Raw genomic sequence first — 11,984 nt, forward strand, 5'->3', positions numbered from 1 at the left:
TCCTCGTCCTTAGACTGCCACAAACCACTGGAAAGGACGCCCTTCCTTTCAACAGGCCAGGTTTCCACCTCAGGGCTCGCTAGCAAACAGGCCACAGCTAGACATGCCATCAGGGCCAGGCCGAGTCCCGCAAGGCACGGCCGGCCATGGGTTTGCTGTGGTGGCAGGCTGTATCCATGGGAACACCTGTCCCTGGGGACCCTCCTGGGGGCCTTGCTCCCCACGTTCCCAGAGGCGGGAACGCTGGGGGAGGACTGCACTGCTGGGGCTCTGCCTGCTTCTCCCTTCCTACAAGACCAGGCGGCCAGTCTTTGGGGGGCCAACACCCCACTCTCATGGGCCAAATTCCTCTTCAGCTTGTTTCCTCTGCAAACACAACTGCGGCCAGCACGCCGTTTTAGACAAAAAACACTTTATTTAACCAAAAAAGGGGTGGGGGGCAGAGTTAGGAAAGCACAATGCGCCTGCAGAAAACTATCTTTTCTTGTAATTCCGGTTAAAAAAAAAACAAAACAAAAAAACCAACACAACACAAAGCTTGTAATTTCCAATCACCGTCATCAGGCTTTTACAACATCTATAAAGAACAAACATCTGCTTCAAAAGTCTACGGGGAGAGAAAGAGAGAGACGGCACCCGGCAGACACGGGGAGGTTTTGTTATCATTTATTTGTGAAGTTAAAAACGAGCGATAAAAAGTAAAAACTGCCATACAATTTTTTGTTTGTTTTGTTCTCAACTGTTTTCAGTTTCAATGTCCTCTTGAACCGATGAAACACGACAGACCAGTCCTGGGGGTGGGGGGCAGGAGGGGTGGGCGGCGGGGGAGCTGGGCTGGGGTGGAAGGAAGAGCGAGAGGAGGAGCAGAGAGGCTGAGTGCGGGGCTGCCTGACGCGGGGCGGGGTTCCTGCAATACCAATACCTGGTCCATGGAATGTTCCAACTCTAACTAAAAAAAAGAAATAGCAAGAGTGACTTTTTTTTCCTTTTTAAAAGTTTATTTTAAAAACATGAAGAGGGCCAAGGGTGGTAGTAGGGAGTGAATGAATTGCTTTCTCCTGAAAGAGGCAGTGTCAGGAACGCTGGGGTGGGGCGGGGGGGGGGGGGTGATAGAGATTTTTTAATATATATATATATAATTTTATAGGTTTTGTTTTGCTTTTTAATTTTTAATTTTTTTTTTTTTTTTTTTTTTTGCAGAGATTTAGTTCTCGCTATCTTCTATGGCTGGCTCAACATGAAAGATCCCAATTTTGAAAGAAAAAAAGCATGTGAGACACACAGAATGAGCGAGAGAGCGAGAGAGCGAGAGCCCGGCACCGCCTGTGCTGCAACCTCCAAGCCACTCACAGCGAGGGCTCCCCAAGCACACCCCCTTGGCAGCCATCGCTCTCTCGACAAACAAACGGAAGAAAAACAAACAAAAAGCCCCCAAACAGAACAAAATGGAAAAAAAATAATAATAGATTTTCACAGATGAAGAAGTTCACATTCATTCGATTCATTGAGCCTGCGGAGAGGGAAGAGATAGGAATTGGTCACTACAGGAGGGGAGGCGGGAGACTGGGGGACGGGGGCGAGGAGGGGGCCAGGAAGCCCCTCTCCCGAGCCTGTGGCGAGCGCAGGCCGAAGGATGTGTCTGTAGCTGTCTAGTCAGTGCTCCGGGGCTCGGCTGAAGTCAGACTGGCTCCCTGATGGAGGAGAGAGTGACACAAAGGAAGGAGAAGAAGCAGGGAGAGAGGGAGGGAGGGGGAGAGAGAGGGAGGGAGGGCGGGAAAGAAGCACTCAGGGCTGGGAGCGAGGGAGGGGAGGGGAGGGGAGGGGGGAGGGGCCCTGTCTTCAGGAAGGAGGGCTGGCGGCCCGGCGCATCACAACATGACAGTCAGAGATCACGGTGTCCCCACAACACCCCTGTGAGGTAGGTTGGAAGGTGGCAGCGATCGTCATGCCCACTTCACAGACAAGACCAGGACACAAGGCAGGCACGGGAGCAGAGAGGCCGAGCCTGGGCGGAGCGGGAGGGCCCAGGCCCCTCGGCACCTCCCCACAGCCCACGGGAGGAGCCACGGGAGGAGCCACGGCCAGGCCACGGCCGAGCCGCACGGGGCCGCTTGCAGTACACACAGTCACTTGGACACGCGGGGAGAGATCGTGGTTTCAAAAATAAAAGAATCAAAAGAACAAAAACCATGAAAGTAATGCAGAGCGGGGAAAAAATATCCATTTTCTTCCCAAGTGGCCAGATTTTGAGTGAGTGAGTTAGCAGCCAGGATGGCGACCAGCATCTGAGCGGACGGCCTGCCCCCCACCCCCAGGACTACCCACCAGTTCAACAGTTCCTCCTTTTATTTGTTTCGCGCCGTCTCCCCCAGCATCATGACAGCGTTACACAGGAACAAGCGGGCCGGCGGAGGGAGGCCTCTTCGTTTAACCTCTGGACCCAGCACACACTTCCCCCGGCGCGTGGGGACTCCCGGAGACCTCTGGCCACGCGGCCCCCGCTGCAGGCATCAAGGACACACCCCGCAGGGGAAGGGATTTCCGGCGCTACCCACTAAGGCAGGATGGACGGTAGCCGGGGGTTGGAAGGAGAAAGGAGGAGGAGGAGGGTGGCAATTCCCACTTGCCTGCTGCTGTCCCTGCTGTGTGGGTGGAGGCTGGGGGCCGCCAGGACCTGGAGTCTGTCCGTAGTAAGCGGCTTGCTGTCTGTAATATTCGGCCCAGGCGGCACTGTAGTCTGGCTGGGAGCCTGGGGGTGCTCCTGGACCCCCTCCCGTGGCCACTTGAGCTGTGGGGGGGCAGAGGGCGGGTGAGTGTGGCCGGCATGAGGGCGAGCCCAGTCCTGCCCCCCGCGGCCCCGCCGGCTCACCCTGCTTCTTGTAGTACTCCTCCCAGGCCTTCGTGTAGTCCTGCTGCGGGGGCGCGCCGGGCTGCTGGGGCTGCTGGCCTGTGGACACAGGCTCCGAGGTCAGAGCCCAGCCTGGGGACACGGCCACCCACCCGCCCACTGCTCGCTGGCTGACCCGATCCCCCGCCGTGGCCCGGGCACTCACCGATCTTCTTGTAGTACTCCTCCCAGGCCTTAGTGTAGTCCGACTGGCCGGCAGGTGGAGGCTGAGGGGGCTCGCCCTGGGTGGGCGGGGCCGCGGGGGCCGGTGCTGGGCCTGGCACGGGGCCTGGGGGCTGCTGGTAGTAGTGTGAGTAGTAGGCGGCCCAGGCGGCGTTGGGGTCTGCGGCGGCAGCTGCGGCTTTATCTGCGGGAGGAGGACATGTGGGCTGAGCGGTGGCCCAGAAAGCCGGCCCCCTCTCCGCCTGCCCGGGTCGGGTCCTTCCACTTACTCGGGTCGTGAGGAGCAGGCGGCTGCCACTGAGGGTAGGTATTGCCCCAGCCCTGGGGTGGGTACTGGTGAGGAGGGGGGCCTCCAGCACTGCAAGACGAGAATGGGGAACACATGAGCCAGGTTGCTCCTGGGTCCCCACAGAGGATGGCCACAGCTTGGACGGGGACCCAGAGCACCCCTTGAGTGGTGCTGCGGGTTCCTGGCCCAGGGAAGGGCATGAGATGACCGATGCAAACGCCACAGGCTGTGCTGACTCAAGGAAGTGCAAGTCCCCGAGCGCACCATGCATGGATATACACGTGGGTGGAGACCAGGGGCAACACCTGTAGCATCTTTTAAGAATGTGTCTGTAAACAGGGGGCCAGCAGGGATCGTGTCTGGGGCCAAACGCTCAGCACTTCCACGAGGCGGAGCTGGCCATCTCAGCGGAGGGGACGGACACAGGGTCTTCCAGTCTCCCTGCCAGCACAGCCCTACCCCACCCCAAACCCCAGGGAGCCGGCAGGGATACTCACTGAGGGGGAGCCCCGGGTGGCCCCTGATTGAAGGGCCCGGGGTTGAAGGGTCCCATGGGGCCGGCAGGGCCTGGGCCCCCGGGGCCTGGTCCCACTGGGCAGAGGGGACCCTGGAGGAAAGAGAATCGGACAAGTCAGTGGAGGGGGAAAAGGAGCCGGGCCCAGGCTCCCAGAGCCCCTCCCCAGCCCACCTCGATCTTCTCCTCGATGAGCTGCTTGGCGTGGTCGATCTGCTGGGGCGAGCCCCGGATGATGAACAATTTGAAGTTGGGGTCCCCGTTGGGTGGCAGCTGCCGGGAGATCTCTACAAAGGCGCCCGTCTGCTGGTTTATGGCTTTCACGTTCTCGCCACCTGCGGGAGCCATAGGCCGTGAAGGGAGGGTGGGAGGAGAGCGGGGGAGGGATGGGGCCCGTGGAAGGGCTCCTCACCTCGGCCGATGACCAGCCCACACTTGTGAGTGGGAATGGAGAAGGTCATCTCCCCACCGGGAGGGCCCCAGTTGCCTTGGCCTCTTCCTCGACCTCGGCCCCCTGGGGGCATGCCAGGACCCCCTGGAGGGCCCGGGGGACCACTCTGCAGGGCAGGGAGGAGATGGAGGATTAACACAGGAATCCAGCCTGGCCCCTCTGTCCCCACCAGCCCTTCTCAGCACAGCCGACGCCACCCACCCTGAGGCTCTGGAGGAGATCATTGATGATCCTTGCGGCGTGCTCACACCGGTCTGGGGGCCCCATTATGTGAGCTATCTTCTCAGGACCCGTCCCATCATCTGAGGCAGCACCCAGAGAACAGAAACGCAATTATAAGAGAAGCACAACTCCAAACCCCCGTAACACCGCCTCTTCAGGGCAGAAGCTGGGCCAGGCTAGGTGTCTGAAATATCTCAGCCTCAAAGTGCTGCTCGCCGCCCTCCACGTATTCAGGGGCCGAGAAAGGCCGGCGGGCCCACATTGCCAGAGAAGGAAACCAACCAGCTAAGGCAGGGTGGTGGATGAGGCTTCTTTCTGCATCGGGTATCCCCCAGAACTAACGGATGCACTTGACAGAACTAAGAACTGACAACATATCTCTCAAAATCGCAGAGGAGTCCCTCCTCCCCACAGACCAGCCACTCAGACACTCTCACTGCGGTTGGCAGGAGCCCAGAGCTGGGGCCGTGCAAGCTAATCCAGCCCAGGGGCCCCGGTGGCTTGGTCAGGAGAGCCCTTGGGCGGGGGAGAGAAAAAAGAGAATTTGACAGGAGAGAAAAACACACTCCCCCCTTCGACTTGGAAAGCCTGCCTGTCACCCACTTTTTCACGTGGCTGTCCCACCGGGGGGGGAGGCGATGAGCCATGTCCTGCTGGTCTAGGAGTAATGAGGCACTGCAGAGGCTCAACAGGCTAACCCTGGTGCCAAGCTGCCCGCAGTGGACCCCAAGAGTGCTCCTCAGCGGACAGACCTGGTCAACATGTCCACATGCCCAGCGGATGCCCGGCTGGCCCCTGACCTTGTTTAAACTGTATCCGAACACCCGCATCATTCTGGATCTTCTTGATCATCTCTCCACTCCGGCCGATGACCACCCCCACAGAATGCCTGGGCACTGGCACCTGAGGGTGGGTGGGACACAGGAGAGTCAGCTGGGCTCTGTCCCCAGCCTGCGGCCCTCTGCTGCCCAACACCCCCCACCCCCTGCCCCCCCTGGCACTCCATCCACCTGGGGAAGCCTGCACTCACATCGATGCCCCCGCCGATCCGGGATCCATACTCATTCCGGTCCCCGAAGCCACCCTGGTCACGCTCCCGAAGGATGTCCATCACCATCTCACAGGCTTGCTGAAAACACACGAAGCACAGCGCTCACATAAGCACGGCCGCCCCACCGCGTGCCCAGGGGTCACGGGCCTAAGCTAAGGACCAGCCCACGTGTGCTGAGCTCTTCATCCGCCGCCCTAAGAGGCACATGTGGTGAGCACCCCCATCTTCTGGAGTTTAGGCCACCTGCTCACGTACAAACGGCCAGGAGGCAGAGTTCAGCAGAGAACAAGTCCTGGGCTGACTTCAAAGCCAGCGCTCTTGAAAACCTCTCCACTTGCATATGAATCTCCAGCTCACCTGCCTGCCCTCTCTCTGCCCCAGAACCCCTCGCCAGCCCCCAGGGTGCGCTCACCTGTACTTTGTAAGGGTCTCCAATGATCCGGAGCGGTTTGTCCACGTTTGTGTTCTGGGATCCATCTTGGATTAAAATCATCTTCACTCCAGCCCGTTCCTTTACAGCCAAGGTTGAGAGTCAGTGCTGAGCTCTCAATGGACTTTCTGGGGCGTGTGGGGGGCCAGGTGTGATAAAAAAGGATGAAGGACCCTGGCAAAGCGGCTGGGGGCAGTGGTGTGCAGACGCACAGCCCCAGGGAGGAAGCTTTCTTGGGAGGGGAGCGGCCCACTCCCTTACCTGCAGCTGCTTAATCGTCTCTCCACCTTTGCCGATAACCAGGCCGGCCTTCCCCGCGGGGATCATGATCTCCTGCACTGTGCCGTTCTGGCCCCCGTTGGCGTTGTCGTGGAACTGTCCTGGGGGGCCCCCACGACCCCGTGAGACGATGTCATCCAGCATCATCTTTGCTTTCCTGGGAAGGGGAAGAATGGGTGTCATCACCTGAGAGAGGACTGGCCTGGCAGCTCCACCCAGGTCCCAGGGAAGGCGATTCCAACCCACATGGTCTGACAGATGACAAATGGTCCTGTCCTCGGGGGTGGGGCTATTCAGGCCCAGGTTCCCCAGATCTCAGGATTCATGGGAATCATAGTGTCAGGACAGCCCCCTGGAGAGGGCAAGGCTTGAGAGACATGGTGTGGGAGTCACCCTCAACTTCAAAGGGATCCAGAGGGCTTCTGCCACTCTCCTCGTCAGTGACAGGCCCAGCCAGGGACTTACTGCACAGACTCCGGGGCTCCTGTCAAGGACACGCTGCGCTCGGGTAGGCCACCGCTGTCTGGAGAGAAAAGAAGACAGGGTCAATGCCTTCTTGGGTCTGCAGACACCAAAAGGACTTTCCATGGAGATGAGGATACCTCCAGAACAATCAGTGGCTACTTCTGCCACCGTGCGGTGGCCTGACAGATCAATTTACCTCCCCAAACACTTGGGAGGCTGCTCTACACGAGGCCAAGGTCAGGGAGCTTACAATCCAGTAAGGGAGGCAAAACTTTTAGAAAAAAGATGAGATGGAAAGCAAGGCAGATTCCAGAAAGTCCCAAACCTGGGCCCTGTCCATCACCACTGATGACGAGCAGCTTCCAGTCAATGAAGGGCACGGGTTAGGCAGGGCGAGCCCTCAGAAAGCCCTGCAAAGCAGGCACTTGCCAGGGAGCAGGCAGAACTGGACTTGAACCCAGGCCTGACCTCAGCTCTTCTTCCTAACGAGCTCCCCTGCCTCACACATTCCCGCCTGTTTTCCACCAGGTGTTTAGCTCAGGTGGCAACATGGTCAGAGCAGGGTCTGGGGTGCAGCTCCCTGCACTGCATTCCAGCCCTCCCCACTCACCAGAAAACTGAAGAGAATAAGAGTTGCAGCTACACCTCGAGGCGCCAGAGCCTAGCACATAAAACGTGCTCAATGAACACCAGCCCGTTTCACCTCTATCCAATCACGGCAGTCAGAGGATTATGACAGAAAGCCCAAGAGCACCCCCCCTCCCCCGCCCACACCCCAGCCCCGCTCAGCTCAGCTCACCCCAGCCCAGCGCCTGTCCTGGCTTCCCATACCTGGAGAGATCTGCACTTTGCAGCCCGAATCCTGCTGGATTTTGTTAATCTGTTCGCCTCCTCTGCCAATGACTAGGTGGAGAAAAAGAACAAAAGCAGAGATTGAGGCGGGGAGCCTGGCGCTGAGAAGACTGTGTGAAGGGGGTCCCGGCCCCGCTGATGTTCGGGGGGTGAGGGTGGGGGGGTGGAGCAGCCAACTTGAGAGCTCCGCCGTCCCCCCCGCCAGAGAGGATGGGGACAGAGAGAGCATGAAATGGGCTCTTTCAGACCAGAGGTTCCCGGGCTGCCGGGGGCGCCTGGGAGACTGTCCCAGAGACGGGGGGATAACGGGCATCCCTGATCACGGCTGACCAACACTCACTTAGTCCCACCATGCCATCTGGGACTCTGTACTCTTCTGTCATTGAAGTCCTGCAAAGAGAGATGACGAGAGTCAGCCTCAAGTAGGAGCGAAGTAGGGGGGATGGAAGAGCCAGAGGGCCTCCTGGAGAAAGACCCCCAAAGCCACAGGCCCTGCCTTATATGACATGGGGACCAAGCCCCCACAGGCCCGAGCAGAGTCTGACAATGGCTTGGGGGCTCCCTCGGCCCACAGAAGATCACCCAACCTCTCGGGGCCTCAGTTCCCCTTCTGGGCCACAAGAGGCTTGGTCTGGGGTGGCGTGAACCCCTGGGCCAGTGCAGCTCCACCGACTCAGGGCAAGGAGGAGAACTTGGGCCACTTTCACAAGAAATCTGATGGTGTCATCTGATGTCTATAGATTTTAATTAAAAAAAAAAAAAAACTGGTTTTGTATCTTTTTCATTTCATTCTCCTAGTAAGTTGTTTTTAATGCATTTCACAAAACTTTAGCCAATTGAAAAAAAAAAAAGAACAACAGGGTCCTTCACAAAGGATTCTACGTCAGATTCACTGAGGTCATTCTGGGGCAAAAAGGTAAGAAAGACCTTCCTCCCACCCCAACCCCCCGGCTCCTCCAGCTCTCAGGGAACAAGAATCTACGGAAGACAGACGAGAAGGCCAAGGTCAGTCCCCAGCCTTTTCTAGGAGGAGGGAGAGCTGTGCTTCTGACTGTCCCCACTCCAAACAAAGGAAGCAAGAGGATGCAGAGATCCCCCTTCCTCATTACAGCTAACAGCCACAGCCCTGTGCTCTCTACAGCCCCACAGACAGTAAGTACAAGGGACAAATGAAGCTCCTTCTGCTTTTCATTCTTTTCCCTGGTCGACCAGCAAGGGAGACAAAGCCCTAAATGATGTGGCCTCAGACAGAGCCCTCCCTCAAGTCAGTACAAAAGGCCAGAGATAGCGAGGAAAGAAATGACATGTTCTCCAAATCACAACTTACCTGGGGGGAGGATGGATGGGTCCGAGCTGAGAACTGATGGCTGCAGAGAGAAAATCCAAAGGAAAGATTGGCCTGGCTCCTCTTTGGGACCCCAAACACTGCCGGCCCCAGGCATTCCTGCCTGCACGAGGGGCAACTAGCACTTATCACAGTGCTTCCGAGCCTTCCCGAGTGAAAGCAATGGAGCCCGCCTCAAAACCACACACTCTGAGGTTTCTGCCTCAATTCCCAGGCTCTGGGTTCTCTAAAGCTCGTGGACCCCCGAGAAACACCAAGAGCCTCCATGAAGGAGAGGTGTTGTCTGCTCAGTAATTCCAGCTCCCCAATGCTAGAAACCTAAAATCCTGAAGCTGCCCTCTGCCTGTGTCACCCAGTGGACTTACAGTCTCCCTGGGAAGCCAGTTTCTTGCTCTCCGGTTGGTCTGTGAAAAGAAGAGGATGTCAGATGCAGCACCCACCCACCCACCCACAGCTGCCTCAAATCTGATGCTGGTGCCGCATGTCCTGGCAGACAATCGTCTTGTCCCCCAGCCCCCACGGCAGAGCCAGGACAGGGGAGTAGCAGAGATGAACCCCTGAGGGAGGCCAGACTTCATCAATCCCCCGCCCTGGCACTCAGGGATAAGAAGCCCTTTGTAACGGGGAAAATTATGGTGGCACCTGAGTCCTTCCGGCTTAGGACCAAACCTGCCTTGGGGAAGTCAGGCTGATCACTGACTTGATACTCTGGGCTGCTCTGGGTCACACTGCATGCCCCGGGGCCAACCACACTGCACTGATGTGGGGCCTCGAGAGAACTGCCAACACTTCCCTAGCTTGGCAGGAGGGGAGGAACAGTCTTGAGAACTCACAGCTTGGACCTGGTCACAATCAATCTGCCCTCCACTCAGCCACCTGATACCTCAGGATAGCAGCGCGAACAAAAAGAGACAACAAAGCTGGGATCGCTGAGGTTTTAAAAGACCAAAATGGCAGCAGGCTCCCCCCACTTTGAACCACATTCAAACAAAGGCACCTCACTCTCTCCCCGCTGCCCCTCCAGCAGGTAGTTACCTCCATCTTCTAACTGTCTCTTTTGGCCTCCAAAACCAAAATCAGGAGTGCTGTTATTCACTGTTGTAGCGGCATCACCTCCAATTTTGGCTGCGATCTAGAAATAAAGTTGTAAGCAGAGAAAAATTACCACCCAAAACCTCCCTCCATGGTGCTTAGATCGACTTCTCTGGTTCATTAAACCCAACAGGTCTTGCTGTCTGGCCTGGGAGTGGCTTCCCCCAGATTTCGGTAAGAGCCTGTGGGTTAAGACCTTCTAGAAAAAGTTTTTACCCAAGGCTTCAGAGTTCAAGAGTTATTCAGGAATTTCAAAACTCCTTTTTCTCTATGAGATTTGTGCCTAAACTGTTCGTGGTCAGAGTGTAATCCACACTGACTTGTTCTAAGGGTGAAAGGAACAGAAGTTCAGGTGCCAGGGAAGGTCCTCAGGGCCCCTCCTCCAGGGAGAACTTTCAGACATTCACTTGCCCAAGCTCCTGGTCCTCTGGGATGCTGAAGAGCACAATTTTCCTTTATCTCCCTCACCCTCATAATCTTTGCATTTGTTCAACAAATCTTAGGAAAGTTTTTGTTTCAAGGCATCTGAAACCCTCATTTTGACCAAAACAGAAGACCTTTCTCGGAACACATGTTACATTTTAGACACACGAACAGCAACATCAAGTAAACTCCAACCCAACAAATTTAAGACCAGAGTCGGCTGATAGAATTATCACAAGTTTTCCAAAGAAACACAGCCATGAGCTGAGGACCTATCTTTTCACCTCTAATACTTTAATGAAAACAAAAAACAAAAAAAAAATCACTTTGAGCCAAAGCTCTTGGGATGCCTAGATGAGGCCTTATCCCACTCCAAATGACAGCACCAACTCCCCTTGTTATAGTTGCTTCTCAATCAAGACAGTCTGGGGACAACCAGATCAAATGCAGCTTAGAACCCTAACCCACCCCAGGGGTGAAAGCCACAGACAACGCTGGGAGGAGAAGAGGGCATTCCCCTAACGGGACCTCCCACTGTGTCCTGGAGGTTTGGGGACAATCCTGAGTGAGAAAGCACTCAATGGCCTGAGCCCGGTCAGCTTCCTTTTGAAAGGGCAACAAAGTCCTCACTTTCTATGGGCCTCCTCCCCTCAGGCCATGGGGAGGCCAGAGCCGGGGAGGTCACACACCAGCATGTGACACCTCCATGGAGTCATCATGCCCCAAAACACAGTGGTGGGACCCTTCCCTTCTCTCCCCAAAAGAGACAGACCATGCTTTCAAGTCACCAGAAGCATCAAAAAGTGCCAGTCCCTAGGCCCACCCTCCCCATTTCAACTAAGTGCTTGGCCACTGCCTGGCAGCCAAAGGGTCCCCTTTCCACTTTCCAGGCTCAAGAGGACTTTTCTTCCCCCCCACCCCGAAGTCCCTCCTTCCTAGGGAGCAAGCAGAAATGGGACTGGGTTGGGGGCAAACAGTGCTTTTTACCCTGATGGGGAAGTGGGGGCACACAAGACCTCCCTGGGAAGGCGAGCCCCCTGCTTCCAGGAGTGGAGGATGTCCTAACGGGGGAGGGAAGTCCCCAAAGTGAGTCCCCGCGCTCCAGGTACCCTGCACACCCAGGGGCCGCTCTTGGGTGAACCCCGGACGACCCTTCCCCCTGCAGGGGGTCACCCCCGGAGGGGGCCCCACTCCAGGTGTCTGGGGAGGCCCAGGCCCCCGCCCACCGCCCCACGTGACCCCGCGGCGGCCCCGCCCCCCCCGCGACCCCGCGCGCGCACGTGACCCCGCCCCCTCCCCCGCCCGCGCGCGCGCCCCTCAGGCCCAAGGCCTCCTCACCTGGCGGGCCCGCTGCACTGCGTCTGCGAAGGCGTCCTTGCGGATTCCCGGGCCACCCCCGCCAGGCGGCTGCGAGGGGCCCCCGGCTGACCCTCCGCCCGGGCCGCCGCCGCCTGGACCGCCGCCGCCCCGGTCCCCCGCGCCCGGCGGGCCCGGCGGCGGG

At 57.6% G+C, this 11,984-nt stretch overlaps 1 protein-coding gene across 1 annotated transcript in view; it reads right to left on the reverse strand.

Annotated features, from left to right (window-relative positions):
* Nucleotides 1–1,148: 1,148 nt before the first annotated feature.
* KHSRP (KH-type splicing regulatory protein) overlaps nucleotides 1,149–11,984 on the reverse strand; it is a 12,182-nt gene continuing 1,346 nt past the window's right edge. Inside the window, exons 2-20 of the mRNA XM_029217210.1 lie at nucleotides 11,822–11,984; nucleotides 10,004–10,100; nucleotides 9,334–9,372; nucleotides 8,951–8,990; nucleotides 7,964–8,013; nucleotides 7,603–7,674; nucleotides 6,772–6,829; nucleotides 6,289–6,463; nucleotides 6,010–6,108; nucleotides 5,577–5,675; nucleotides 5,347–5,449; nucleotides 4,526–4,626; nucleotides 4,286–4,430; nucleotides 4,048–4,208; nucleotides 3,857–3,966; nucleotides 3,340–3,428; nucleotides 3,054–3,254; nucleotides 2,870–2,947; nucleotides 1,149–2,788 (exon numbers count right to left, since the gene is read on the reverse strand). Of these exons, the coding sequence (XP_029073043.1) occupies nucleotides 2,511–2,788; nucleotides 2,870–2,947; nucleotides 3,054–3,254; nucleotides 3,340–3,428; nucleotides 3,857–3,966; nucleotides 4,048–4,208; nucleotides 4,286–4,430; nucleotides 4,526–4,626; nucleotides 5,347–5,449; nucleotides 5,577–5,675; nucleotides 6,010–6,108; nucleotides 6,289–6,463; nucleotides 6,772–6,829; nucleotides 7,603–7,674; nucleotides 7,964–8,013; nucleotides 8,951–8,990; nucleotides 9,334–9,372; nucleotides 10,004–10,100; nucleotides 11,822–11,984 (2,158 nt within the window). The 3' untranslated portion in view covers nucleotides 1,149–2,510. The remainder of the gene's footprint in view (nucleotides 2,789–2,869; nucleotides 2,948–3,053; nucleotides 3,255–3,339; nucleotides 3,429–3,856; nucleotides 3,967–4,047; nucleotides 4,209–4,285; nucleotides 4,431–4,525; nucleotides 4,627–5,346; nucleotides 5,450–5,576; nucleotides 5,676–6,009; nucleotides 6,109–6,288; nucleotides 6,464–6,771; nucleotides 6,830–7,602; nucleotides 7,675–7,963; nucleotides 8,014–8,950; nucleotides 8,991–9,333; nucleotides 9,373–10,003; nucleotides 10,101–11,821) is intronic.

Source organism: Monodon monoceros, unplaced genomic scaffold (genome assembly GCF_005190385.1).
Source record: "Monodon monoceros isolate NGI ecotype Baffin Bay Population unplaced genomic scaffold, NGI_Narwhal_1 Super_Scaffold_12, whole genome shotgun sequence".
Lineage (NCBI taxonomy): Eukaryota > Metazoa > Chordata > Mammalia > Artiodactyla > Monodontidae > Monodon > Monodon monoceros.